The sequence below is a fragment of the Muntiacus reevesi genome, chromosome 2 (assembly GCF_963930625.1).
Source record: "Muntiacus reevesi chromosome 2, mMunRee1.1, whole genome shotgun sequence".
NCBI lineage: Eukaryota > Metazoa > Chordata > Mammalia > Artiodactyla > Cervidae > Muntiacus > Muntiacus reevesi.
The window spans coordinates 192,738,414-192,763,615 of NC_089250.1; the positions used below are offsets into that span (position 1 = coordinate 192,738,414).

The 25,202-nt window shown below is 41.5% G+C and overlaps 1 protein-coding gene and 1 long non-coding RNA gene across 3 annotated transcripts in view; one reads left to right on the forward strand and one right to left on the reverse strand.

The window, feature by feature from the left end:
* Window positions 1-8,305: 8,305 nt before the first annotated feature.
* LOC136158496 (uncharacterized) lies at window positions 8,306-11,735 on the reverse strand. The gene is made up of 3 exons (XR_010661348.1): window positions 11,604-11,735; window positions 10,844-10,886; window positions 8,306-9,348 (listed from the first exon to the last, which is right to left on the reverse strand). It is a non-coding gene; the product is annotated as an uncharacterized lncRNA (long non-coding RNA).
* A 115-nt stretch (window positions 11,736-11,850) lies between these two features.
* Window positions 11,851-25,202, forward strand: part of BMERB1 (bMERB domain containing 1) — a 146,158-nt gene continuing 132,806 nt past the window's right edge. Inside the window, exon 1 of one of the 2 annotated variants that reach the window (XM_065924397.1) lies at window positions 11,851-12,062. In XM_065924397.1, coding sequence (XP_065780469.1) covers window positions 11,957-12,062 — 106 coding nt within the window. In that variant the 5' untranslated portion in view covers window positions 11,851-11,956. The remainder of the gene's footprint in view (window positions 12,063-25,202) is intronic. The other variant, XM_065924396.1, reaches the window with a different exon arrangement.

Sequence of the window (25,202 nt, forward strand, 5' to 3'; positions counted from 1 at the left end):
GAAAGCTGAGCCCCAAAGAACTGATGCTTTTGAACTGTGGTGTTGGAGAAGATTCTTGAGAGTCTCTTGGACTGCAAGGAGATCAAACCAATCAATCCCAAAGGAAGTCAGTCCTGAATATTCATTGGAAGGACTGATGCTGAAGCTGAAACTCCAATAATTTGGCCACCTGATGCAAAGAACTGACTCATTGGAAAAGACCCTGATGCTGGGAAAGATTGAAGGCAGGAAAAGGGGACGACAGAGGATCAGTTGGTTGGATGGTATCACCGACTCTATGGACATGACTTTGAGCAAGCTCTGGGAGTTGGTGATGGACAGGGAAGCCTGGCGTGCTGCAGTCCATGGGGTCGCAAAGAGTTGGACATGACTGAGCGATTGAACTGGATGCGTTGTGATTTAAATAGTTAAATCCCACTCAATGTCATTTCTTTGGATAATAGTTTACATAAGTCAATGGTTTTTAGTATATTCTTAGAGTTATGCAACCATTGTAACAATTTTATTGTTATTGTTTGGTTTGCATAAAAATTAAAAGGGTATTATTTGCAAATATTCAGAGAATACATGCTGTATATTCACTACAGTACAGAGTAACACATTATTAAGTGAAGATTATCAATATTTCATGAATAATAAACTTTTCTCTCTTCCTTCAAGGTTTGTTTTCTCAAAGATTTTCTGAAACACTCGTCTTCCACCATAAGTAATGTTGAAGCTCATCTAGAAGACTGCCGAGTAGCCCTTACTATAGTTACTCTGGATACATTTGTAAATGACAAAACATGTCTTATATGTTGTGAAATAGCTCTTCAGTTGTAGAACTACTTTAAAACTATGCAAAAAACCAATTATTTTAGAATTAAACTGTCTAGAAATTTCCTTACTCTTACCCCAGTAATATAAAATACATTAATACCTATTAAATTCAAATAAATTGTATACTTAAAAGTTATATACTTATGACATGTAAATTTGTATTGCAAGTTACATGTATTCTCTGAATTTTTGCAAATAATACTCTTCTAATTTTTATGCAAGAGTACTTTTGTGTTTTAGTGTGGGAAATAGAGGGCTTCCCAGGTGGTGCTGGTGGTAAAGATCCCCACCTCCCAACGCAGGAGACTAAGATGTGTGGGTTCGATCCCTGAGTGGGGAAGACCCCCTGGAGGAGGACATGGCAACCCGCTCCAGTGTTCTGGCCTGGAGAAGCCCATGGGCAGAGGCGCTTGGTGGGCTACAGTCCACGGGGCTGCAAAGAGCTGGACGTAACTGAAGCAGCTTAGCATACTAGAGCACAGTGAAAAATGGAACTTCTTTGAAATAATGCAATGTTTCTTTTAAAATGCTGCCATCCTTGGTAAAACACGCTCTCCACCTTCCAGGGCTTAGAAGAGACCAGATGGCTCCTATTCTTCTTCAGATTTCCCTATCCCATAAAGTTTATTAAAAAAAATTTTTTTTAATTATTTTTGGCTACACCATGCAGCACATGGAATCATAGTTTCCTGACTCTTGAGAGTTGAAGCCTTGCCCCCTGCATTGGAAGCTCAGAATCTTAACCACTGGACTGCTAGGAAAGTCCTGTCAACATCACAATTTTAGGATATTTTCACCTACAAAGAAACCCTGTACTCTTCAGCAATCATTATCTTCACCTATTCTCCCTCACCCCCAGCCTTACGCAACCACTAACCTACTTTATTTCTATAGATTTGCTACGGATGGTGTTTTATCTGTACATATAGATTCTAGACAATTTATATAAATGTGATTATATAATTTATGGTGTATTATGGCTGCTTTCTTTCACTTAGCATGTTTTCAAGATTTATCCATGTTGCAGCATGTATCAATGCTTCATCCCTTTTTATTGCCAAACATCATTCCACCTGCAGGAGTATACCACATTTTATTTATCATTCATCAGTTGATGGACATTTAGGTTGTTTTCACTGTTTTTGGCTTTCGTAAATAATGCTGCTGTGAACATTTGTTCAAACAAGTTTTTAAAAAAATAATTTTATTCATTCGTTTACTTTTGGCTGTGCTGGGTCTTCATTGCTGTGCAGGCTTTTTTCTAGTTGCAGCAAGTGTGGTGCACGGGCTTCTCATTGCAGGGGCTTCTCTCATTGAGAGGATCGGGTTCTAGGTGCACCAGCTTCAGTAGTTGTGACACATGGGCTGAGCTGTTGTGGCTCCTGGGCTCTAGACCACAGGCTCAATAGTTGCAGTGCATGGGCTTAGCATATGGAAGATCTTCCCTAATCAGGGATCAAACCTGTGTCTCCTACATTGACAGATCGATTCTTTACCACTGGACCACCAGGAAAGCCCTCAAACCAGTTTTTGTGTGGATGTATCTTTCACTTCTCAAGGGTCTATACCCAGGAGTGGAATTGCTGGATCACGTGATAACTGTGTTCACCCTTTTGAAAAACTGCCAGACTGTCTTCCAAAGTGGCCGCACCATTGTACATATCCGCCAACAATGTATGAAGGTTCCAGTTTCTCCACTCAAGTGTTGTTTTGATAGGTTTCTGCTTTGGGCTTGGACACTTCATTTGGTAAATACCCAAAATATCAGGGCTCAAAACATCAGCCAGCACAATGCAATAATAATAACAATAACAACGACATTGTGCTGTCATTACAACAATATCATGGGTTAAATAATGTCATTAGAATTTTAAAGATGAAGAAAGTAAAGCTTAGAGAGATTGTGACATGTCACACAGGGTCACACAGGTGGCAGGTGGCTGAGTCAGGGCTTGAACTGAGATCCTCCAGATTTCAAAGCCTGTATTTTTGAAAACCATGCTATTCTGATAAGCTCAGTGTCATGGACATTTGAAATTGTCAACATGCTGGATAAAGTATCAAATTATCAAGATGATATTGCATTATTTTCTCCCTCAATCAGCCTAAATGACAGTTGTAAAAGTATGCTGCATTGGCCCCTGCTGCCCTGGCTCTTTGTAATCATCTAGCATCCCTCTGAGCCTTTGGCATTCCCAGCAGAGCAAGGCACAGAGCCAGGATGAGAAGCCAGGGCTGGAATAGCCACTTAATTCCATGCAGATGGTTACTTCAGCCAGTTATTGAACTTGAAGCATTATTACCCTGAACTAATGCAAACAGACAGGCTTCTAGGCACCGCTGTGGCACCGATGGTTTTGTCCTCTAAGATTACAGAATTGCATTACTCACAGTCTTAGGGACGGAATTTATTCCTTTTTGAATGATAAAATGCACAGTATGAGTTTTCTGAATTTTCTAACCGCCTATACACTAACTGAGTGTATGGTGGATGGAAAATTCAGAAAATTAAGAAGGAAGACATCTCTGACAAATCTCAAATCTTAGAAACAACCCTTGTTAACACTTTCATGCATTTATTCCTTGTCCTTTTCTTTTTCTTTCTTTTTGTCCTTTTATTTTCCATGCATTAAAAACATATTGATTTTTTCCCATTATAAAAGTAATATATATATCTTGTAGGGATATTGAAGAATTCAAAGAAAACATTATTTATTACCTGGCTGTTCATAGGTAGTATCAACAATTTGGCATATGTCATTTCAGTGTTTTATTAGATACATGTATATATGTGTGTGTATATGGACACATTAAAAACTTGGGATCCAAGTATTTGTTTCATTTTATTTCTATAATTTTTATGAAATACTAGTATGATCAAGATCACAGTGTACATTTAGCCTTAACCAAAGATCAAGAATAACAGCGCATCCTTTCTATTACAATTTGTATTCTACTTTTACTCTGATGCTCTGATTAACATTGTGTTATAATGGTTTCTTTGCCATGACATTTCAAACTCTCTATGAATATAATTTTTTTTAAAGTATACCGTGTTCCATTGCATGCATTCCATAATTTATTTAGCCATGTCTTCTTGTAGGATATTAGACTTATCCTAGTTTTCCCACATTTTACATAAATTATAAGAAATGCCTTATTGGTAAGTATTTTTTGTTGCTGTTGCTGTTCAGTCCCTCAGTCATTTCATACACTTTGTGACCCCATGGACTGCAGCACACCAGGCTTCCCTGTCCTTCATCATCTCCCAGAGTTTGCTCAAACTCATGTCCACCGAGTCGGTGATGCCATCCAACTATCTCATTCTCCGTCATCTCCTTCTCCTCCTGCCTTTAATCTTTCCCAGCATCAGGGTCTTTTCCAAAGAGCTGGCTCTTCGCATCAGGTGGGCAAAGTAATGGAGCTTCAACTTCAGCATCGGTCCTTCCAATTGAAGATTCAGGGTTGATTTCCTTTAGGATTGACTGGTTTGATCTCCTTGCAGTCCAAGAGACTCTCAAGAGTCTTCTTCAACACCACAGTTCAAAAGCATCCATTCTTCGGTACTCAGCCTTCTTTATGGTCCAACTCTCACAACCATACATGACTTACTGGAAAAATCATTTATTTCTTAGGTTAGATTCTCAGGGGTTGAATCAATGAGTCCAATAGGTCTGGCCAGCTTTTCTTTGCTTCTTCTTGTTTTTTAAAAAATCATGTACTATTTCAACCTACAGAAGAGTAAAGAGCATAACATGATAAAATTCCCTAAAGCTTTTATTTAGTGTTTTGTATTAAGATATAATTTTCACACAGTAAAGGGCATATATCTTAAATGTCATCTCTTCCTCCCCCCTCCCCCAAGTCTATGTATTCATACACTCATAGTACATCATCAGCCAGATGGTACATTTCTAACATTTCAATAAGCTCCCCCTCATTTAGTTTCCCATTCAGTACTACCCCAAAAGCAAGCACTATGTGACATTTATCACTGTAGATAAATTTCACCTGTTTCTGAACTTTATATGAATGGAATCATTTAGTATTAATTCTGCATCTGATTTCTTTTGTTTAATGTTAAGCCTGCAAGATTCATCCATTTTGTTGGTAGTAGTTTGACCTTTCCCACTGTTGTAGCTATAAGCTCAAAAACAAAATATAAAAGTGCTAGTGAGAATGTGGAGATGTAGGATCCCTCATACATTTCTGGTGGGAATGTAAAATAGTTCAACCACCATGGCAAACAGTTTGGAGGGTACTTAACAAGTTAAACATGCAATTTACCGCATGGCACAGCAATTCCACTCTTCAGTGTATACCCCAAAGAATTGAAAACAGATACCCAAACAGATACTTGTATACAAATGTTCATATGAATACCGTTCACACTAGCCAAAAGGTGAAAAAACCCAAACAACCATCAGTGGATGAAGGGATGAACAAATTTAGATATATTCATACAGTGATATACTATTCAGCCATGAAAAGGAGTGAAGCATTGATAGTGACTACAACTTTGGATGAACCTTAAAAGTAGCTAAGTAAAAGAAGCCAGATACAAAAGGTCACATGTATGATGCTATGTGAAATACCCAGAAAAAGTAAGTTTATGCCAAAAGAAAGGACTGGTACTTTCCAGAGACTGAAGGGAGTGGGGAAAGTGGGGTAACTGCTTAAAGGACATGGTGGTTTCCTTAAAGGTCATGTGGTGTTTTCTAACTAGATAGAGGTGGTGGTTATACCGCATTGTGAAGGTACAATACCTTGACTTGGTTGCTTTAAAATAGTTAATTTTATGTTTTGTGAATTTCACCTCAAAAACTTTTAACATAGTCAAATGATTAATATTTTTCTTTAAGGTTTGTGTTTTTTTGGGGGAAGTCTTAATATATTCTTCCATTGCAAAATAATCAAGGTATTCTTCTACATTATAAATTTTAAAAATTTTGCGTTTCTCATTTAGGTCTTTAATCAACCTGGAATTTCTGGGTGTGTATGTGTGATGGGAAGTATGAAAGTCAAGGTGTTAATCGCTCAGTCGTGTCTGACTCTGTGTGACCCCATGGACAGTATCCTGCCAGGCTCCTCCATCCATGGGATTCCCCAGGCAAGAATAGTGGAGTGGGCTGCCATTTCCTTCTCCAGGGGATCTTCCCCACCCAGGGATCCTACCCAGATGTCCTGCATTGCAGGCTGATTCTTTACAATCTGAGCCACCCAGGAAGAAATGTGATAGGAAATTTAAGGTGTGATATTTATTTTAGTTTTCCATTTGCGTAGGCAAATGTCTCAGCACCATTTATAGAATAGTTCATCCTTTTTGTACTGATTTGTAATGCCTCCCCTGTCATATATCAACTTTCCAGATACATGCAGGTCCAAATGGGGGCTCTCAATTTTCTTCTTAGGCCTTATGACAATAATTTAAGTTTAACAGGGACTTTCCTGATGGTCCAGTGGTTAAGAATCTGCCTGCCAATGCAGGGAACATGGGTTCAATCGCTGGTCCAGGAAGATCCTACGTGAAACAGGGCACCTAAGCCTGTGGACCACAACTTCCGAGCCCATGCTCAGCAACAAGAGAAGCCCACACAGTGCTATTAGAGAGCAGCCCCTGCTCACTGCAACTAGAGAAAGCCCGAACGCAGCAACGGAGACCCAGCATAGCCAAATCAGTAAATTATTTTTTTTTAAAAAGGTTTAGTTACCTGGGAGTTAAGTGCTCCCTGTCTTATGTTCTTTGTCATTGCCTTGCCTGTTCTTCGCCCTTCATTTTTTCACATAATTTTAGGGTCAGCTTGTCAAAGTTTATGTTTTATTTTATGTTTTACGTTGTGATATTTATTAACAAAGATGGCCAGAAAAGGATGGGGCCAAAATTACAAAGTGATAAGGATTAAAATAAAAATTGCTTTCTATTATATTGTTTCTAAGGCACTGTAGCCAATCTAGAAGTCGAAGTTTATTTTAAAATCCTATTCACTATTGAGATTTCAACTGAATGGCACTGAAGAGAATTGTCATCTCTTTGATACCTAATCTTTGTAACCTTGAACATGGCATACCTATCTCTTCATTTCTTTTCAGTTCATTTTTATTTTGCTTAACAGTACCAGATAAAAAAGTTAATTAATTGTCCCCGGTGACATGAAATAGTAATTTTCTTCTCAATGATTTTTTGGTATTATGATTATATTTTAAGTCTGATTAATAATTACAGAAAACTACTACGCTTTTATGTTTGTTTCCCCCAAACCTGATGTTATTCATTTTAGTAGCTTATATGTGGATTTGCTTGCATTTTTATATAGATAATTATACTGTCTGAAAAAGCAGCTTTGTTTTCTGTTTCAGTTCTTATACCCCATTTATTTTCTTATTTTGTGCCAAGCTAGTACCTCTCAGAAGTGGGGATTAAGAGCATACTTCTTTTGTTCCTGACCTTAATAAGGATGCTATTAGAGGTTCAACAGTAATTGTGATGATTGCTATTGATTTATGATAGTTACTTTTTAGAAAGTGAAGGAAATGATCTTCTATTCTTCATTTGCTAAGTGCAAGAACAAGCATGTGACTGCTAATTTTTCAGATGCTTCTTCTACATTCATTCAGATGGTCAAACAGCTTTCTCCTTTGATCTGTTAATATGACACATCATATCAATAGATTTTTTCTTTCAGGTCATTACTCCATTTTGGAAATAAACCCTATTTGTTCATGATGTATTTTTATTTAGAATTCTTATAGCTAGGTGAGATCACTTTAGGACTTTTTCATGTGGCATTTTAATCTGGCTTTAATATCAAGGTCATAATGTCCTCATAAGATGAGCTCTGAAACAATTTTTATAAAATAAGGATTATCTGTTATTTAGTAAAACTCACCAATAAATGATTCGACCCTGTTGCCTTTGTGGGACTGAGGAGAAAAATTAATTTCTACAATAACAATTCAGATTTTGCAGTGGTTAGCAGTTTGCATTTATACTTCTTAACTGCACTTTGACGGTTTACTTTTTGAGAGAGAATTTACTGGACTGTTGGGTCTTAGTTGTCTCACGTGGATCTTTCGTTGCCATGCATGGACTCTAGTTGTGGCGCCCAGGCTTCAGGAGTTGTGACACATGGGTTGAGTTGCCCCATGGAATGTGGGATCTTAGTTCCCTGAGCAGGGGTTGAAGCCCGGTCCTCAGCAGTGAATCCATGAAGTCCTAACCATTAGACTGCTGGGGAATACCCGAGAATCACCCATTTCCACTAAGTTTTAAAAATTTTCCTATATTCATATTACATCTCTCTTTTCTTCTTATTATTCACGAGTGCTTTGTCTGACGAGTCTCAGAAGGTTTACCTTCTTTAATAGTTCTTTCCTCCCAAGGAATCAGCTTTTCAGTTAGACATCCTCTTTACTACTCCTTGGTTTTCTACTAGGTTGGTACAAAAGTAACTATGGTTTTGGATGGTGAATTTTAAATCATTATAACTAGGCTCAAACGCATCTTTATTAATCAAAACAAGAACCATTACAATCAACACATTTTTGCCAATGAGAAATAAATTTGTCTATTCCTGTAGTGTAAAAATCTGTGCTTTGGGATTCGAAGAACTCTTGGAAAACATTTTCTGCCTCTGGTTGGTTGTTGAAGCATTTTCCCTGCTAAAAGTTGTTGAGATGGTTGAAAAGGTTGCAGTTAGTTTGCAAGAGCTGAGGTGAATACGATGGATGAGGCAACACTTCGTAGCCCAATTTATTCTATTTTTGAAACATTGGAAGTGCAATGTGTGGTCAAGCACCGTCATGGAAAAGAATTGGGCCCTTTCTGTTGACCCATGCCAGCTGCACACGTTGCAGTTTTGGGTGCATCTCATCGATTTGCTGAGCATACTTCTCAGATGTAAAGGTTTCACTGGGATTCAGAAAGCTGTAGTGGATCAGACTGGCAGCAGACCACCAAACAGTGACCATGACCTTTTTTTGGTGCGTTTGGCTCTGAGGAATGCTTTGGAGTTTCTTCTTTGTCCAACCACTGAGCTGGTCATTGCTGGTTATTGTATAAAAAATCCACTTTTCGCTGCATGTCCAATCTGATCAAGAAATGGTTTGTTGTTGTTACGTAGAATAAGAAAAGACAACAAAATGATTTTTTTTGTACTGAGGTCAGCTCACGAGGCACCCACTCATCAAGTTTTTTCACCTTTTCAATTTGCTCCAAATGCCAAAAGACCATAGAATGGTCCACATTGAGTTCTTCAGCAATTTCTCTTGTAGTTGTAAGAGGATGAGCTTTGATGATCCTCTCAATTGGTCATTGCAACTTCTGATGGCCAGCCACTGCATTCCTCATCTTCAAGGTGCTTGTCTCTTTTGCAAAACTTGAACCACCATAGCACTGTACGTTAGCCATTCCTGGGCCAAATGTGTTACTGATGTTGGGGCTTGTCTCCATTGCTTTATGAATGACCCATTTTGAACTTGAATAAGAAAAATCACTCCAGTTTTCTTTGTGTCTAACATCACTTCCCTAGTCTAAAATAAATATAAAATAGACAGGCAATAAGTCATTAGCAAAAAAAATAAAGCTAGAAATGCACATTAAAATAATGTATAATATAACCACATTTATTTGCGAATGTTTTCTAATATCAAACAGTGAAATTCAACAATGCCAAACTACAATTACTTTTGCACCGATGTAATATTTCCTTAATTTATGTTTTTATCACTATTATTTTTTTCTACTCCACTTACGTTTTATCTGTTCTTTTTTCTTACAGTCTTTTCAGTTTAACATTTAACCATTTTTAAAAATTTATTTATTTTTTTATTGAAGGATAATTGCTTTACAGAATTTTGTTTTCTGTCACACCCCAACATGAATCAGCCACAGGTATACATATATCCCCACCCTTTTGAAACTCCCTCCCAACTCCCTCCCCATCCCACCCCTCTAGGTTGATACAGAGTCCTTGTTTGAGTTTCCTGAGCCATGCAGCAAATTCTTGTTGGCTACCTATTTTACATATGGTAATGCAAGTTTCCTTGTTACTCTTTCCATACATCTCACCCTCTCCTCCCTTCTCCCCATGTCCACATCTATTCCCTATGTCTGTTTCTCCATTGCTGCCCTGTAAATAAATTCTTCAGTACCATTTTTCTGGATTCCATACATATGCTTTAGAATATGATATTTATCTTTCTCTTTCTGACTCACTTCACTCTGTATTAGGTTTTAGGTTCATCCACCTCATTAGAACTGACTCAAATGCATTCCTTTTTATGGCTGAGTAATATTCCATTGTGTATATGTACCACAACTTCTTTATCCATTCATCTGTCGATGGACATCTAACATTTAACCATTTTTTAAAACCAGTTCAACCAGTTTTAAATGTATAAACTCAGTGGTATTAACTATTTTCACACTGTTGTGCATCACCCCCATTCTTTTTAATTTAATTTAATTTAATTTATAACTCTTTTCATCTGTAATACTGCAAATCTATACCCAATAAATAAAACTCCCCATTCTTCCCTCCTCCCAGCCTCGGGCAACTTCTATTTTACTTTCTGTTCCAGCGATTGAGACTGCCTTAGGCACCTCACATAAATGGAATCATACAGTACTTTTCTTTCTTTGACTGGCTTATTTCACTCAGCTTTATATCCTCAAGTTCCATCCATGTTGTAGCATATTACAGAATTCCTTTCATTTTTAAAGGCTGAACAGTATTCCACTGTATGGAAAGGCCATGTTTTGCTTACCTATTCATCCTAACCCATTTATTTTCAGCCTTACATTTTTAAAGGCATGCACTTAAGGCTATACATTTACTTACATCAAAACTTACAAGTTTTGATATATGATACTCTCATGCTTATCCAGGTCTAAATATTTTATGATTTTCATTATTTCCTTTTTCTCTCATGAGCTATTTAGAAGTTTTTTCATTGATTATGAATTTTTAATGACTTGTTACCAGTTGATAAATCATTTTCTTAAAAGGCTGGGCCTTTTTCATACCTCCATGAGCCATGTGGATCCTGAAAATCACCCCCGATTACATCTTAAAAATAAGAACAAACAACAGATAATCAACCCGTGTCCTATAGGTCCTCTCCCTTCCCCATACAAAGCTACATACCTGTGCAGTTAAGAAGGTCAGGACAATAAAGGGGCTAAGTCTAGATTCAAGTGCTCACCAGACCACTTGGTAAGTATGGGAATTTGGGCAAATAAATTAATCTTTCTGCATCTCAGTTTCATCCTCTATAAAACAAAGCTAACAAAACAGTATCTGTTTCACAGAGTTCTTGGGGAGTGTTTAGCCCCTAGCCATCATTCAATAAATATTACTATTTAAAAAATCCATCTAGTTGTGGATTTTACTTTGTACTTTTAATGCTGCCATGCTGATAGCAACCCCTGGGTTTCTGGGAAGTAAAGACTCATGTTCTAAATAGCTTTGCTATACTGGTGTCCAAAATATTTTTATGCCTCTCAAGTCCATGCAAACACCTTCAGGGTGGACACAGGCACTGGGAGAGAAGACTGTCCCATTTTACATTCAAATTCAAAATACACATAAATGCAAACTACAGAGATTCTCACAGGCACAGAACACACAGATCCAGGTCCACACTCACGCTTCCGCGCACTCGCCACAAAGATGGATCCATCGCCCACAGATAGAAATGCTCTCACAAATCCCACTCAAAGCCTAGCAGCACGCTGACATATCACAAGCCACTCGCAGCGCCAGCCCCATGCAAAGCATCGCCACCTGCTCCAGTGGGGGGCTGCTGCCTTGTTTTCACTTCCTTTAGGTTGGTTCTATTTTAGTTGTTGTTTTTGTTGTTCTTCTTCGAGTTATCATCTGCCCCCTTTTCTTTCTACCCAGCCCCCAGGCTCTCCGCCAAAGCCTTCACTGCGCATGCGCCCTCATCCTTTTCCCCGCCTCCCCACCCTCCCCGGGTACCAGTCGGCGCTCCCCGGCTCTGGCGGCGGAAGAGATGGAACCGCGTCACCAGCGCCCGGCCCCTTAAAACGCTGCTGGCTGGAGCCGCCTCCCTCCCTGCAGCCCGCGGCAGGGATGGAGTAGAGGGAAGCCGGTCGACCTGCCCGCGGGGATCAGCGATGGAGTTGAAGCAATCTTTGTCCATCCATCTGGAAGCGGAGAAGCCGCTGAGGCGCTATGGGGCGGTGGAGGAGACGGCGTGGAAAGCGGAGGGACTGGGGAGAAGTGAGTACTCGGGCGGGGTGGGTGGGACAGTTGGGGATCGGTGCGCCGGAGCGGGTGGTCGCGGGAGCGCCGGGTTGGCAGGGAGCGGACCGAGGGGAGCGCCCCCGCAGCGGGGCTTTATTAGTCGCTGGAGGGGAATGCGCAGCGCTGCGACGCGCTCTCCCGCGAACAAAAGGGGGACCCTCCGGACTGGGTTTCTCCGGGAGGCTCGGAAATCTCCAGGCAGCTGAGCCGGGAGCGTGGGGTGGCCGCGGGAGTCACCGGATCCAAGCTCGCTGCTGGTTTTGGAAAGTAGGATCTTTACCACAAGCCGAGCGAGGAAGGTCTTTTCTCCGCCCGGGATGCGCTAGGGCGGGCTGGAGCCTTGGACCATCCTGGAAAGCGCCCACGGACCCGGAGAGGGGGGAGTGTCCGCTGGGTTTCTGCTTTTGCTTCTCCGTCGGCGCGAGGTTCAGGGCACACCTGAAATTCCCAGCGTTTCTTTCCCCCGCTTTCTCCGGGGTCGCGAGTGGGAGGGAAAGGGTTAGGGGGAGGGTTAACCCTGTGCACGCCCTTCCCCGTTCTCGCTGGACTCAGAGTCTTTCTGCTTTGGGTACAATCCTAGAAGGCAGTTCGGAAACGGACCGATTGTAAATATTTGCTGCTTTTCTCTACGGTATTTTGGGGTCAACCGCATTAACAAATAAACTAAGGATTTTTGTGCTTAATGAATAGGATGCTGTAGTTGAAACTCTTGCCCTTAAAGTATAGAGGCAGCTGCAGGGGCCCTAGGGTCACTAGACCTCCTTGCAAATCCGGGGCGCTTCATGGTCTCCCTGCCCTTGTACTTCATCCTTCGGGCTGGGAAAGGCCCTCTCGCCCTTCTCAAGGACCCTCGGCTTCCTGCGGTGGCGCTGAGCAGTGTTGAATCAAAATATTGTGAATATGCTCTTTTCCTGTCTTCACCTGATAGAAGATTGTGTGTGTGTGTGTGCTTTCTCCATAGCTGTAATTACAGATTTAGATCTTTTTAGAATGGCTCAACTGTACTCTGGTTTTCATGGGTTCAAATAGAAATCACAACCAATGTCATAGTTCTCCACCTGAAACCCGGAGAGTGTCCAGCCTCTCTCCTTTTCTGTCTCCTTTTAAAAATCTGGGTTCTTCCTCCTGTTTCATCCTTTCAGAACCCTGTGGCTTTGGTACTTTAGCATAACAGCAGAGCTGAGGGTCTCTGGTCTCCCTGCAAGCTCCACATGATACCCACAATGGCTGCCTTTTGTTGATGGATTGCCATGTATTAGGTCTTGCCTGTGCTAAGAACTTTAAATCCATCCTCTCATGCAATCCCTAGAACAGCCTCCTTAAGAGGAATATTATGACTTATGACTCCCCTTGCACAGAGGGAAAAACTGGGGCTTGCTTTGGTAATGGGATTAAGAGGCAGAGTCAGGATTTGAACTCAGGTTTGTTGGGCCCCTGAGCCCCTGTCTGCTTTTTACATGAAGGTATTTTGCCATCAGGTTTCCTGGAAGCTTTGTAAATCTGTTGAGAGAGCCTCAGAACACATTTGGTGATTTTTTTTTTTTTTTTTTTTGCCCTCCACCTGCACCCCCACCCCAGCCTGGCCCAGTGGCATGCAGACTGTTAGTTCCCAGACCAGGGATCAAACCTATGCCCTATGCATTGGGAACTCAGAGTCTTAACCACTGAACCACCAGGGAAGTCCCACATTTGGAGCTTTTGCGAGTTTGTAGCAGCCTGTTGGTTATGGGGGCCTTGAAAGAAAACTGAATCTGTGCAGAAAAGAAGTCCTGGGTTTGAATCCTGGGTCTGCCCCTTTGCTGGCTGTATAACTGAATTTGTGACTAGTCACATCTTTTAAGCCTCTCTCTGCCTCCCTTCTCTGAAATGGAGATGCTAATAGAACCTACCTTGTAGCTTAATTGTGAACATTCAATAAGATGATGTACATAGAGTTTAAGGTAAGTGCGAAATATATTAGCTGCTTCCATTATTTTATTACTACATCTGTGGAAAGAACCTGCTTCTATCCTTTGCAAAGTATTATATAAAGCAACATTGTGGACTAAAATTGCAATGTTGGCCAGGTCCCTGATAATTCTCTTATGGTTTTTTACTTTCTAACCATTTTATTAGGAAAAGTTTCAAGCATATGGGAAAATTACAATGGAAGCTCAGTTGGTAGCGTTTTCACTCCTGAAATTTTTGTACTTCTCAGTCTTAGATTGCAAACTGTTAAAGGCTTGGCCAAAAGGCTTCCTCATCCTCTCTCTTCCAAACCGTTGAAGATTCTGACTCTTTTCTCATTCAAATACAGGACCACAGTTTCTGATCTGCTTTTGGTGTTGATCCCCAAATCATTTTTTTCCATTCTTACTTATTCAAATTCAAAAGCTTCTTAAAGCACTGATTCAGATTTTCACTTTTGAATCTTAAATTTGGGATTGTTTGCAGGCTTTGATCTCTAGGCTCTCATCTGTGGCCTGACTTTTTATTATTACTATTATTAAAGTGGCTTTTTAATTTTTTTTTTTTTTTGATGCTATCCCTAGGGGATCTATGTATCCATTCCATAACATCTGGGGCCTCCATTAATTTATTAACGATGTGTGAAAATTAGTAAAATTGATTCTGTGGCATAACAATTGCCAAGTCAACGTTGTCATGCACGAAATGCTGGAGAAAAAAAGAGAGGCCCATTAAAAAGAAGATGTGCTCTGTATGTTAAACACGGAGTGCGTGCTTGCTAAGTCGCTTTAGTCGTGTCTGACTCTTTGTGACCCTGTGGACTCTAGCCCTCTAGCATCCTCTATCCATGGGATTCTCCAGGCAAGAATACTGGAGTGGATTGCCATGCCCTCCTTCAGGGGATCTTCCTGACCCAGGGATCGAACCTGTGTCTCTTACGTCTCCTGCATTGGTGTAGGTGTTACTTAAAAAAACTTGAAAAAGGGTGGAAAAAATTGCAAGACTGGTTATTTTCAGTTAAGGTTGTATTAATTGTTGTCTTTACTGTTGGTGGTTGTTGTTGTTTAGTTGCTAAGTCATGTCCAACTCTTTGCGACCCCATGAACTGTAGGCCTCTCTGTCCATGTGATTTCCCAGGCTAGAATATTGAAGTAGGTTGCCATGCCCTCCTCCAGGAGATCTTCCTGACCCAGGGATCCAACCCCACGTCCCCTGCACTGGTAGGTGGGTTCTTTACCACTGAGCCATAGAGGAAGCCCATTGTTACTGTTAGCTATAGTTTTTCGGTAGAAGATATGTACAGTACAGTAAGCAAGAGTCAAGTGACATGGATACAAACCAGCTCTGACACTTTGTTCCTTCGTCACCCAGGGACAATTGCTGAGCCGTTCTGTGAGTCATCTGTCTCATCTATAAAATGGAAATGTGTTGGTTTGAACCCTTGGGAACTTCCTGGGTGAAATCTGAAACTGGCCGTTTACACAGAGGGCAAGTGGAGGCCAAAGAAAGAGGCGGCCATTCCAGATTGGTAGGGGGCAGGTTTAATAACAAGAGAACTTACACATGAGACTTGTCTTGGGCGCTGCAAAACAGTAGGTCATTGTACCCACCTTCCAGATTCTCAAGAGTTTATATAGAAGCCTAAATGGGGTTCAGTCGTGTGTCCAGATGGTGCCAACAACACCCTACTGTCTCAAGGCCACATCCTTGAACTGGCTCCTCAAACGAGAAGAGTGGGCAGAGTGTACATTTTTTGGCTAGAAGAGGACTGAGTAATATTCCATTGTACATATGTACTGCGTCTTCTTTATACATTCATCTGTCAATAGACATTTAGGTTGCTTCCATTTCCTGGCTATTGTAAATAATGCTGCATAAGATAAGATATAGTACATATCTACCTTGGAATATCATTCAGCCATTAAAAAGGAATGAAATTGTGTCATTTGTAGTGATGTGGACAGACCTAGAGTCTGTCATACAGAGCAAAACCAGATAGAAAGAGAAAAATATGTTAACACATATATATGGAATCTAATAAAAGGGTACAGATGAACCTATATGCAGGGCAGGAATACAGACATGTGGACACAGTGGGGGAAGGGGAGAGGGATGGGATGAATTGGGAGATTGGAACTGACATATATACGCTCATGCTCAGTCGCTTCAGTCATGTTTGACTCTTTGCAACCCTGTGGACTGCAGTCCACCAGGCTTCTGTGTCCGTGGAATTTTCCAGGCAGGGATACCATAGTGGATTGACATTTCCTTCTCCAGGGGATCTTCCCAACCCAGGGATCGAATGTATGTCTCCTGCATTGGCAGGTGGATTCTTTACCATTGAGCCGTCACCAAAGTCACATATATACATCTGTTGTTCAATTGCTAAGTCATGTCCAACTATTTTTGACCCCAAGGACTGCAATACCTCAGGTTTTCCTGTCCTTCACTATCTCCTGGAGTTTGCTTAAACTCATGTCCATTGAGTCAATGATGCCATCCAACCATCTCATCCTCTGTCGCCCCTTCTCATGCCCTCAATCTTTCCCAGCATCAGGGTTTTTTCCAATAAGTCAGCTCTTCGCATCAGGTGGCCAAAGTATTGGAGCTTCAACTTCAGCAACAGTCCCTCCAATGAATATTCAGGATTGATTTCCTTTAGGATTGACTGGTTTGATCTTGCTGTCCAAGGGACTCTCAAGAGTCTTCTGCAGCACCACAGTTGGAAAGTATCCATTCTTTGGTGCTTAGCCTTCTTTATGGTCTAACTCTTACATCCGTGCTTGACTACTGGAAAAACCATAGCTTTGACCTATGTCAGCAAAGTGATGTCTCTGCTTTTCAATATGCTGTCTATGTGTCTATGTTTGTCATAGCTTTTCTTCCAAGGAGCAAGTTTCTTTTAATTTTGTGGCTGCAGTCAGAGTCTGCAGTGATTTTGGAGCCCAAGAAAATAAAGTCTGTCACTGTTTTCATTTTTTCCCATTTGCCACTAAGTGATGGGACTGGATGCCATTCAAAAAACAAAATTTTTTGAATGTTGAGTTTTAAGCCAGCTTTTTCACTCTTCTCTTTCACCTTCATCAAGAGACTCTTTAGTTCCTCTTCACTTTCTACCATAAAGATAGTATCATCTATGTATATGAGGTTGTTGATTTTTTTTTTTTAAAGGACAAGAGATGGGTGAGGAGCCTCCGGTTACTCTGTCTGGCTAGAGAGTCACCTGATAGTCACATACTCTGAATGTCTTCATCCAGCAGGGTAATAGGGACCACTTTAGGCTGTTGGGAGGATTAAATGAGATACTGTGTGTAATGCAGTTAACACAGTGCTTGGCACCCAACAGCACTGGTGGAGATGATTCCAGTCTGCTGGTCTGTTTTTCCTTGTGTCCTTTTCTTTGTAAATTCTAGGTAAGGGTTGTATAGATACTACTGTCTTCCTCACTGGAAGATGTCAGAAGTGGCTTTCACGCCCTTGGAAATCACCTAGTATTTTCTCCTTTGAGAAGAGTCTAAATTGCTCCTATCCAACTTTGACAGCATTTTTCCACTAGAAGTGAGTAGTTTTTTTTTCCCCCTTTTTTTACTCAGTTGGAAAATGTGTAGTGACATGTCAGTGTGGTTAGATATATAAAAATATTGCTTTCAACCAACTGTAATTAATTGAGGGAGACACAAAGATAAGGTGCCTTTTGACAAAGCATAGTGCTTTTTAAAAGCACGGTTATGGCCAGTTCTTGACAGATTTGAGCGTGCCTTAAAGGATGATCAAGATTTTGAACAGGGGAATTGTGGGGGGGAGGGTGGCACAGCGGGTAGGAGATGGCAGGAGAGATAACAGAATTGGCAGAGGCATAGAGGTGGAAATAAATGTGCTGTGAGGAGGAGATTGGACTGAAGTGGAAAGCTCAAATGATAATCTTTCTATAAACCCAGGAGAGATGACAGTTATTTAAAAATCCAAGGGTGTGTGCTGACTGGCAAACAGATCATTAAACTGACCAATGTTTTAGGTTTAATAAACAGTGAGGAGACCGAATACTATGAATTGCTGGCAATCTATGTAATATATTCTTGGGGAAGAGTCCGTGTTTCATCTGTTTGATTAAATATGCTAATTGTATTATTTCAACTTTATTTTGCTTTAGCCTTATTTCTTTTTTTTTTACACATGTACTTTATAAAAATTCAAATTCATCTGAAATATAAAAATAAAAGGTGAAAACTAACCATAATCTGCTCTCCCATCCTCATTTATTTATTCAATAAATAAGTATTAGCTGCTTTATAAGTCCCAGGTAGTGTTCTGGGGGCTGCGAGTACAATATGGAGCAGGACAGGCAAGGTTCCTGCCTGCATGGAGCTTCTGTTCTAGGGGGAACCTGGAAATGGGCTGGGAGTGAAGATGTCAGATAATACATAAATAAACGATGTCCAGATGATGATGGGTTACCTGAGAATTAATAGGGGAGGGACGTCCCTTGTGGTCCAGTGGTTAAGGATCTGCCTTGCAATGCAGGGGGTGTGAGTTTGATTCCTGGTTGGGGAACTAGGACCCCACATACCATGGGGCAGCTAAGCCCCCACTCGCAGCTACTGAGCCTGCAAGCGCAAGTAGAGAGCCTGCACACCGCAATGAAGATCCCGCCTGCAGTCAAATAAATAAATACTGAAAAAAAGAGGATTAGTAGAGGAGGGATATTTCCCATCCAGTGGTCGGGAAATGCTTTTCTAAGGAGGTGACATTTTGTCATGTAAATGTCAGGGATCCAGGAAGCAAATGGAAAGGCCCTTGCTATATTAGCAGAAGAGTCAGAAGGCCAGGGTGGCTGGAACCCAGAGAGTCAGGGAAGAGAGTGGAGATAAATCAGAGAGGAGCCAGATTGGGTAGAAGCTTGTAGGTTGTGGTTAAAAAAAAAAAAAATTACAGATTTTATGCCCATTGCAGGAGAAGCTGCTGCTGATTGTTAAGCTTGAGGTTAACATCAACTGGCTCATTTTTTTCTTAAGATTTTTTTTTTTTGACCTGGACCATTTTTTTTAAAGTCTTTATTGAAGCTGTTACACTATTGCTTCTGTTTTATGTTTTAGTTTTTTTGGCTGCAAAGCGTGGGGGATTTTAGCCCCGCCACCAGGGATCAGACCTGCACCTGTGCCCTGGAAGGCAAAGTCTTAACCACTGGACCAGCAGGGAAGTCCTGGTTTTTGTTTGTAAAAGGGCACAGCGGCTACTGGCTGGAGTATAAGACCACAGGGGGCAAGTGGCGATCAATGTCATTATCCTTTGCCATAGTCCCAGGTTCCTTCTTTATCAACCCCATTTGGATAAGTGATGGGAGTTTCCTTAGTGTGGAAGGTATGACCAGGGTACAGGGGCCTGGACTGCCTTTTGGGAGATTGAGCCCCAGGTTCTTCCCCCATGGCGCTAGTGGTCAAGAACCCACCCACCAATGCAGGAGACGTAAGAGATGAGGGCTCGATCCCTGGGTTGGAAAGATCCCCTGGAGGAGAAGATGGCAACCCACTCCAGTATTCTTGCCTGGAAAATTCCATGGACAGAGGAGTCCATGGGGTTGCAAAGAGTCAGACACAACTGAAGCGACTTGGCACGCGTGCCCTGGCTTAAGTTCTCAGAGGTGTGCCAGCCCCTGCTTTCTGCCTGGAGAGGCAACTGATTGTGTAACTTATTGCAGGAAACATGAATAGCAGGATATGAAGATTATGAGTACGATACTAGCTAATATGTACTCTGAACAAAGTCACTTATTTACATTGCTCTGTTTATTCTCTTAAGTTTCATTTTTACATTTCCTTCCTATGTGTCCATTGGAGGAAAAATCCATTATCCCTATTCTTGGTCTTGATTAATTATTAAATACTTATTAATAATAATAGTAGTTAATGAGCCTTAGCTATGAACTCGAGCTTATTAGATTCTGTTGGGTCAGTTGATTGTAATTCCCCTTTTGTAGGTGGGGAAACTGAGGCGTAAGGAAGTTAAGAAAACTAAAGGTCACAAAGCCAGTGAGTGGCAGAGCTGGAGCCTGATTGTCGCTCTGTCTGACTTTGAACGTTCCTAGCCAGTGTCTGTTATTTGTGGCACCATGCTCAAAATTGCAGAGATCAGAGATGAAATACAGCTCCCAGTCATAAGAAGCTTACAGATTTGGGGGTTCATAAACGTGAAGAACACCACGATTTATGTGTATCAGTTCAGTCACTCAGTTGTGTCCGACTCTGCGACCCCATGGACTACAGCACGCCAGACCTCCCTGCCCATCACCAACTCCTGGAGCTTGCTCAAACTCATGTCCATCAAATCGGTGATGCCATCCAACCATCTCATCCTCTGTCGTCCCCTTCTCCTCCTGCCTTCAGTCTTTCCCAGCATCAGGGTCTTTTCCAGAAGTCAGTTCTTCGAATCAGGTGACCAAAGTATTGGTGCTTCAGCTACATAATAATACACATGTTATTTATGTGTATAAACAGTATGGAACAGATGCTAAATGAAGGTACAAGTAGAAAGTGAACAGAAGAGTTGGCTCTTCCTGGGGCTCCAGTATGACAGCAAGGAGGAGTGTCTGCCCTGGACCTGAAGGCTGAGCAGGGTTTCAGGTGGTGAAGAGAGAGAAGGGCATTTCGGGTGAACTGCCAGCCCCAGACAGGGAGGCAGAGATCCCAAAGGCCAGAGTCCATGTATTGATGCCAGCTTTTTTTTTTCCTGTAAAGAAACCTCAGGATCATTCTGGTTCACACGAATGAATCACTTGCTCCCTGGATGGGCCTGAGAGCTGGAGATCAGCACAGGTGGAGGCTCTTTTAGCATAGTCTTTCAGAATGTCACTCACCAAGCCCCTCCAAAGATGCTTACCATACAGTTCATTCATTCCTTCACTGTTCACTCACCCAATGGGCTTGACCCCCTTCTATGTATCAGCAAACGAAGACGACCCAGACCTCACCATTAAGGAGTTCTCAGGTGGGCTATATTCCAACACTGTAATCTTGGGCAAGTTGCCTAACTTCCCTGGACCTCAGTCTCTTCATCCATAAAATGGGAATGTACTTGATACCACTGAACACTTAGAAATGATTGAGATGGGAATTTCCTGGTGGTCCAGTGGTTAGAACTCAGCGTTCTTGCTGTCAAGTGCCTGGGTTCGATCCCTGGTCAGGAAACTAAGATCCCCCAAGCTGTGTGGCATGGTAAAAAAACCAATTTAAAAAATGGAGAAGAAAGAACTCTTTAAACACAGGTATAGGTTATACAGTATGGTAACAAATATATGATAGGTCCACGTGGTCAAACCAAGGGATGGTTCTGGGGTCTGGAAGAGAAAAGGACATTTGAAGCAGGCTGAAAAGGTGAAGAGTATTTAATCACTGACTGGAGGGAACAGCATTCCAGGCAGAGGGAACAGCACATGTGTAGACAGACATGAAACAGCACATTTGACCTAGGAACTGCAGATGGATCAGTCATGCTTGAGAGAGACAAGACAGGTGGAGGATTTTTCCAGTGGTCCAGTGGCTAAGACTCTGAACCCCTAATGTAGGGAGCCCAGTTCCATCTCTGGTCAAGGAACTAGATCCCACATGCTGCAATGAAAGATTCCACCTACCACAATGATGATTATAGATCCAGTGTGCCGTAAATTTCAGAGGCCTGAGTAAGGAAATCAACTCTGATATTCACTAGAAGAACTGATGCTGAAACTGAAGCTCTAATACTTTGGCCATTTGATTCGAAGAGCCAACTCATTGGAAAAGACCCTGATGCTGGGAAAGATTGAAGGCAGGAGGAGAAGGGGATGACAAAGGATGAGATGGTTGGATGACATCATCAACTCAATGGACGTGAGTCTGAGCAGACTCTAGGAGATAGTGAAGGACAGGAAACCTGGCATGCTGCCGTCTATGGGGTCGCACAGAGTCGGACACGACTGAAGCGACTTAGCAGCAGTAGCAGCAGATTTGAGCAGATTAAGACTGCCAGGCTGTTTGGAGCCACTGCAGGACAAGGGGCAGAGGTAAAGAAAGTGGCATCTTAGGAAGACTTATCTGGCAGTTGTTGTAGACTGGATGAAAGAGCAGGAACTCTGGGGCAGCTGAAGATCAACCTGGTGTGTTTTGGAATCATCTGATAAAACGGCAGCCTGCTCCAGTATTCTTGCCTGGGAAACTCCATGCACAGAGGAACCGGGCGAGCTACAGTTCATGGGATTGCAAAGAACTGGACACGTCTAAGCCACTGAGCACGCATGCGCGCACGGTCATGACGTCACAAGACTGGGCTGTCGGTTGGGAGGAAGGGGCTAACCCGACACCTGGAAGGGAGAAAACATTGGTGATTGATTCCAGAGAGGAAAGAAAGAGGCTCTTCTAAGCATCGACAGAGCTACAGGTGGGAAATAACTGTTGTTAGCCTGAGGTCTTAGGAATTTACATAAGCATCAGTTCTGCTTACTCTCGCTCTCAATAGGGTTTAAAAAGGTGCATGGATTATGAGTTTGGGGAAAAGTAATAGTCATGGCCTCTTACCTTTACAGCACTTTCCAATTTATACTTCCCCCGTGTTTTCTAACTTACTCTTTACAAAAAGGACAAAGAGCAGGAGGTGTCGTGGCCCTTTGAAAGTGGGAAATAGGTTAAGGACTCACCCCAGGGAAAGAATGCAGCCTGTACAGGCTGAGCGAGAACACGACAGTTCAGGCTGTTTGCACTGGACCAGGGTGTCCGGGGGCATATTTGTTTGGATGACACAAACAACAGTTGCATCACAAGATGGTGACGAGTATGTCTGGATTTCATAAAATCCGAGGTGGAAAATAACTAAACGCATGAGGCCAATCACTCGGTTCATTTAAAATTTCCAAACAGGGGACTTCCCTGATGGTCCAGTGTTTAAGAATCCACCTTCCGGGGCAAGGGATGCGGGTTTGATCCCTGGTCAGGGAACTAAGATCCTACCTATCACAGGGCAATTAAGCCCATGAGCCACAACTAAGACCCAATGAAACAAGTAAGTAAATAAATATTTTTTAAATTCCTAAATAGGTAAGTCATCCATTCATGTATTTTTCCATTCATCTATTCATTTCTTCATTCTTTGAATATGTATTTAATGGTAGCCTCATATGCCAGATAATTGTGCTAAGTCCTTGAAAGTATAGTAGCACTTTGAGTAAGACATATATTGTTTATGCCTTCAGATAACTTAAGGTCTTCTGGTAAAGTAGAACTACCAATGATCCAGCCATCTCTCTTCTGGATATTCCTGAAGTAAATGAAAGTAGTATATCAAAGAGTCCTCTGCACCTGCATATTTGTAACAGCATTATTCAAACTAGCCAAGACATGGAAACAACCTAAGTATCTATCAGTGGATGAATGATAAAGATGTGTTGTGTGCAATGGAAAATTCTTAAAGAGATGGGAATACCAGACCACCTTACCTGTCTCCTGAGAAACCTGTATGCAGGTCAAGAAGCAGCAGTTACAACTGGACATGGAACAGTGGACTGCTTCAAAATTGGGAAGGAGTACATCAAGGCTGTACATTGTCACCCTGAGTATTTAACTTATATGCAGAGTACATCATGTGAAATGCCAGACTGGATAAATCACAAGCTGAAATCAAGATTGGCAGAAGAAATATCAACAGCCTCAGATATGCAGATGACACCACTCTAATGACAGAAAGTGAAGAGGAACTAAAGAGCCTCTTGATGAGGCTGAAAGATGAGAGTGAAAAAGCTGGCTTGAAACTCAACATTAAGAAAACTTAAGATCATGACATCTAGTCCCATCACTTCGTGGCATGTAGAAGGGGATAAGGTGGAAGCAGTGAGAGATTTTATTTTCTTGGACTCCAAAATCACTGCAGATGGTAACTGCAGTCATGAAATTAAAAGCCACTTGCTCCTGGGAAGGAAAGATGTTTGCTCCTGACAAATCTACACAGCATATTAAAAAGCAGAAACATCACTTTGCTGACAAAGTTCCGTCCAGTCAAAGCTGTGGTTTTTCCAGTAATGTATAGATATGAGAGTTGAATCATAAAGAAGGGTGAGTGCCAAAGAATTGATACTTTCAAATTGTGGTGCTGCAGAAAACTCTTGAGGGTCTCTTGGAAAGCAAGGAGTATCAAACCAGTCAATCCTAAAGGAAATCAACCGTGAATATTCATTGGAAGGACTGATGCTGAAGTTGAAGCTCCAATACTTTGGCTACCTGATGCGAAGAGCTGGCTCATTGGAAAAAGCCCTGATGTGTGGGGAAGATTGAAGGCAGGAGAAGGGGCAACAGAGGATGTGATGGTTGGATGGCATCATTGACTCAATGGACACAAATTTGAGCAAACTCCGGGAGATAGTGAAGGGCAGGGAAGCCCAGCGTGCTGCAGTCCATGGGGTTGCAAAGAGTCGACATGACTCAGCGACTGAACAATAACAACAAAAATTATTCAGCCGTGAGAAAGAAGGGTATCCTTCCATTTGTGACAGCAGGAATGGAACTTGAGGGCATTTTGCTAATTGACAAGGTAGAGAGAGAAAGACAAATACTGCATGATATCACTTATGTGGAATCTTTAAAAAACAATCAAACTCATGGACACAGAAAATAGAAGAGTGGTTGTCATGGGCTGGGGGAGGAGGGAAATGGGAAGAGTTTGGTGAAAGGGTGCTAGCTTTCAAGTATGAAATGAATGAGGTCTGAGGATCCAATATGAAATATGATGATTGGAGTTGATTATACTGAATTATGTAACTGAAATTTGCTGAGAGATTAGGACTTAAATGTCCTCACCAAAAAATTAACAAATAAATACTTGAGGTGATAGATGTGTTAATTTACTAGATAGTGAGACTCTTTTCACAGTATTTACCTGTTTTGAGTCACTACAATGTATACTTTGAGTATCTTACTTTTGGATGACTTCGCTGGTGGTCCAGTGGTTAAGACTCTGTACTTCCAATGCAGGAAGCACAGGTTTGATCCCTGGTCAGGGAACTAAGATCCCACATGCTGAGTGTCATGACCAAATTAAAAAAACAAACAAACATATTTTTGTCAAGTATAGCTCGATAAAGTTGAAAAAACATCTTCAGGAACAGTTTCTGTTTCCAAGGATGCAGAACCAAAGGACCAAGCCTTGCAAAACCAA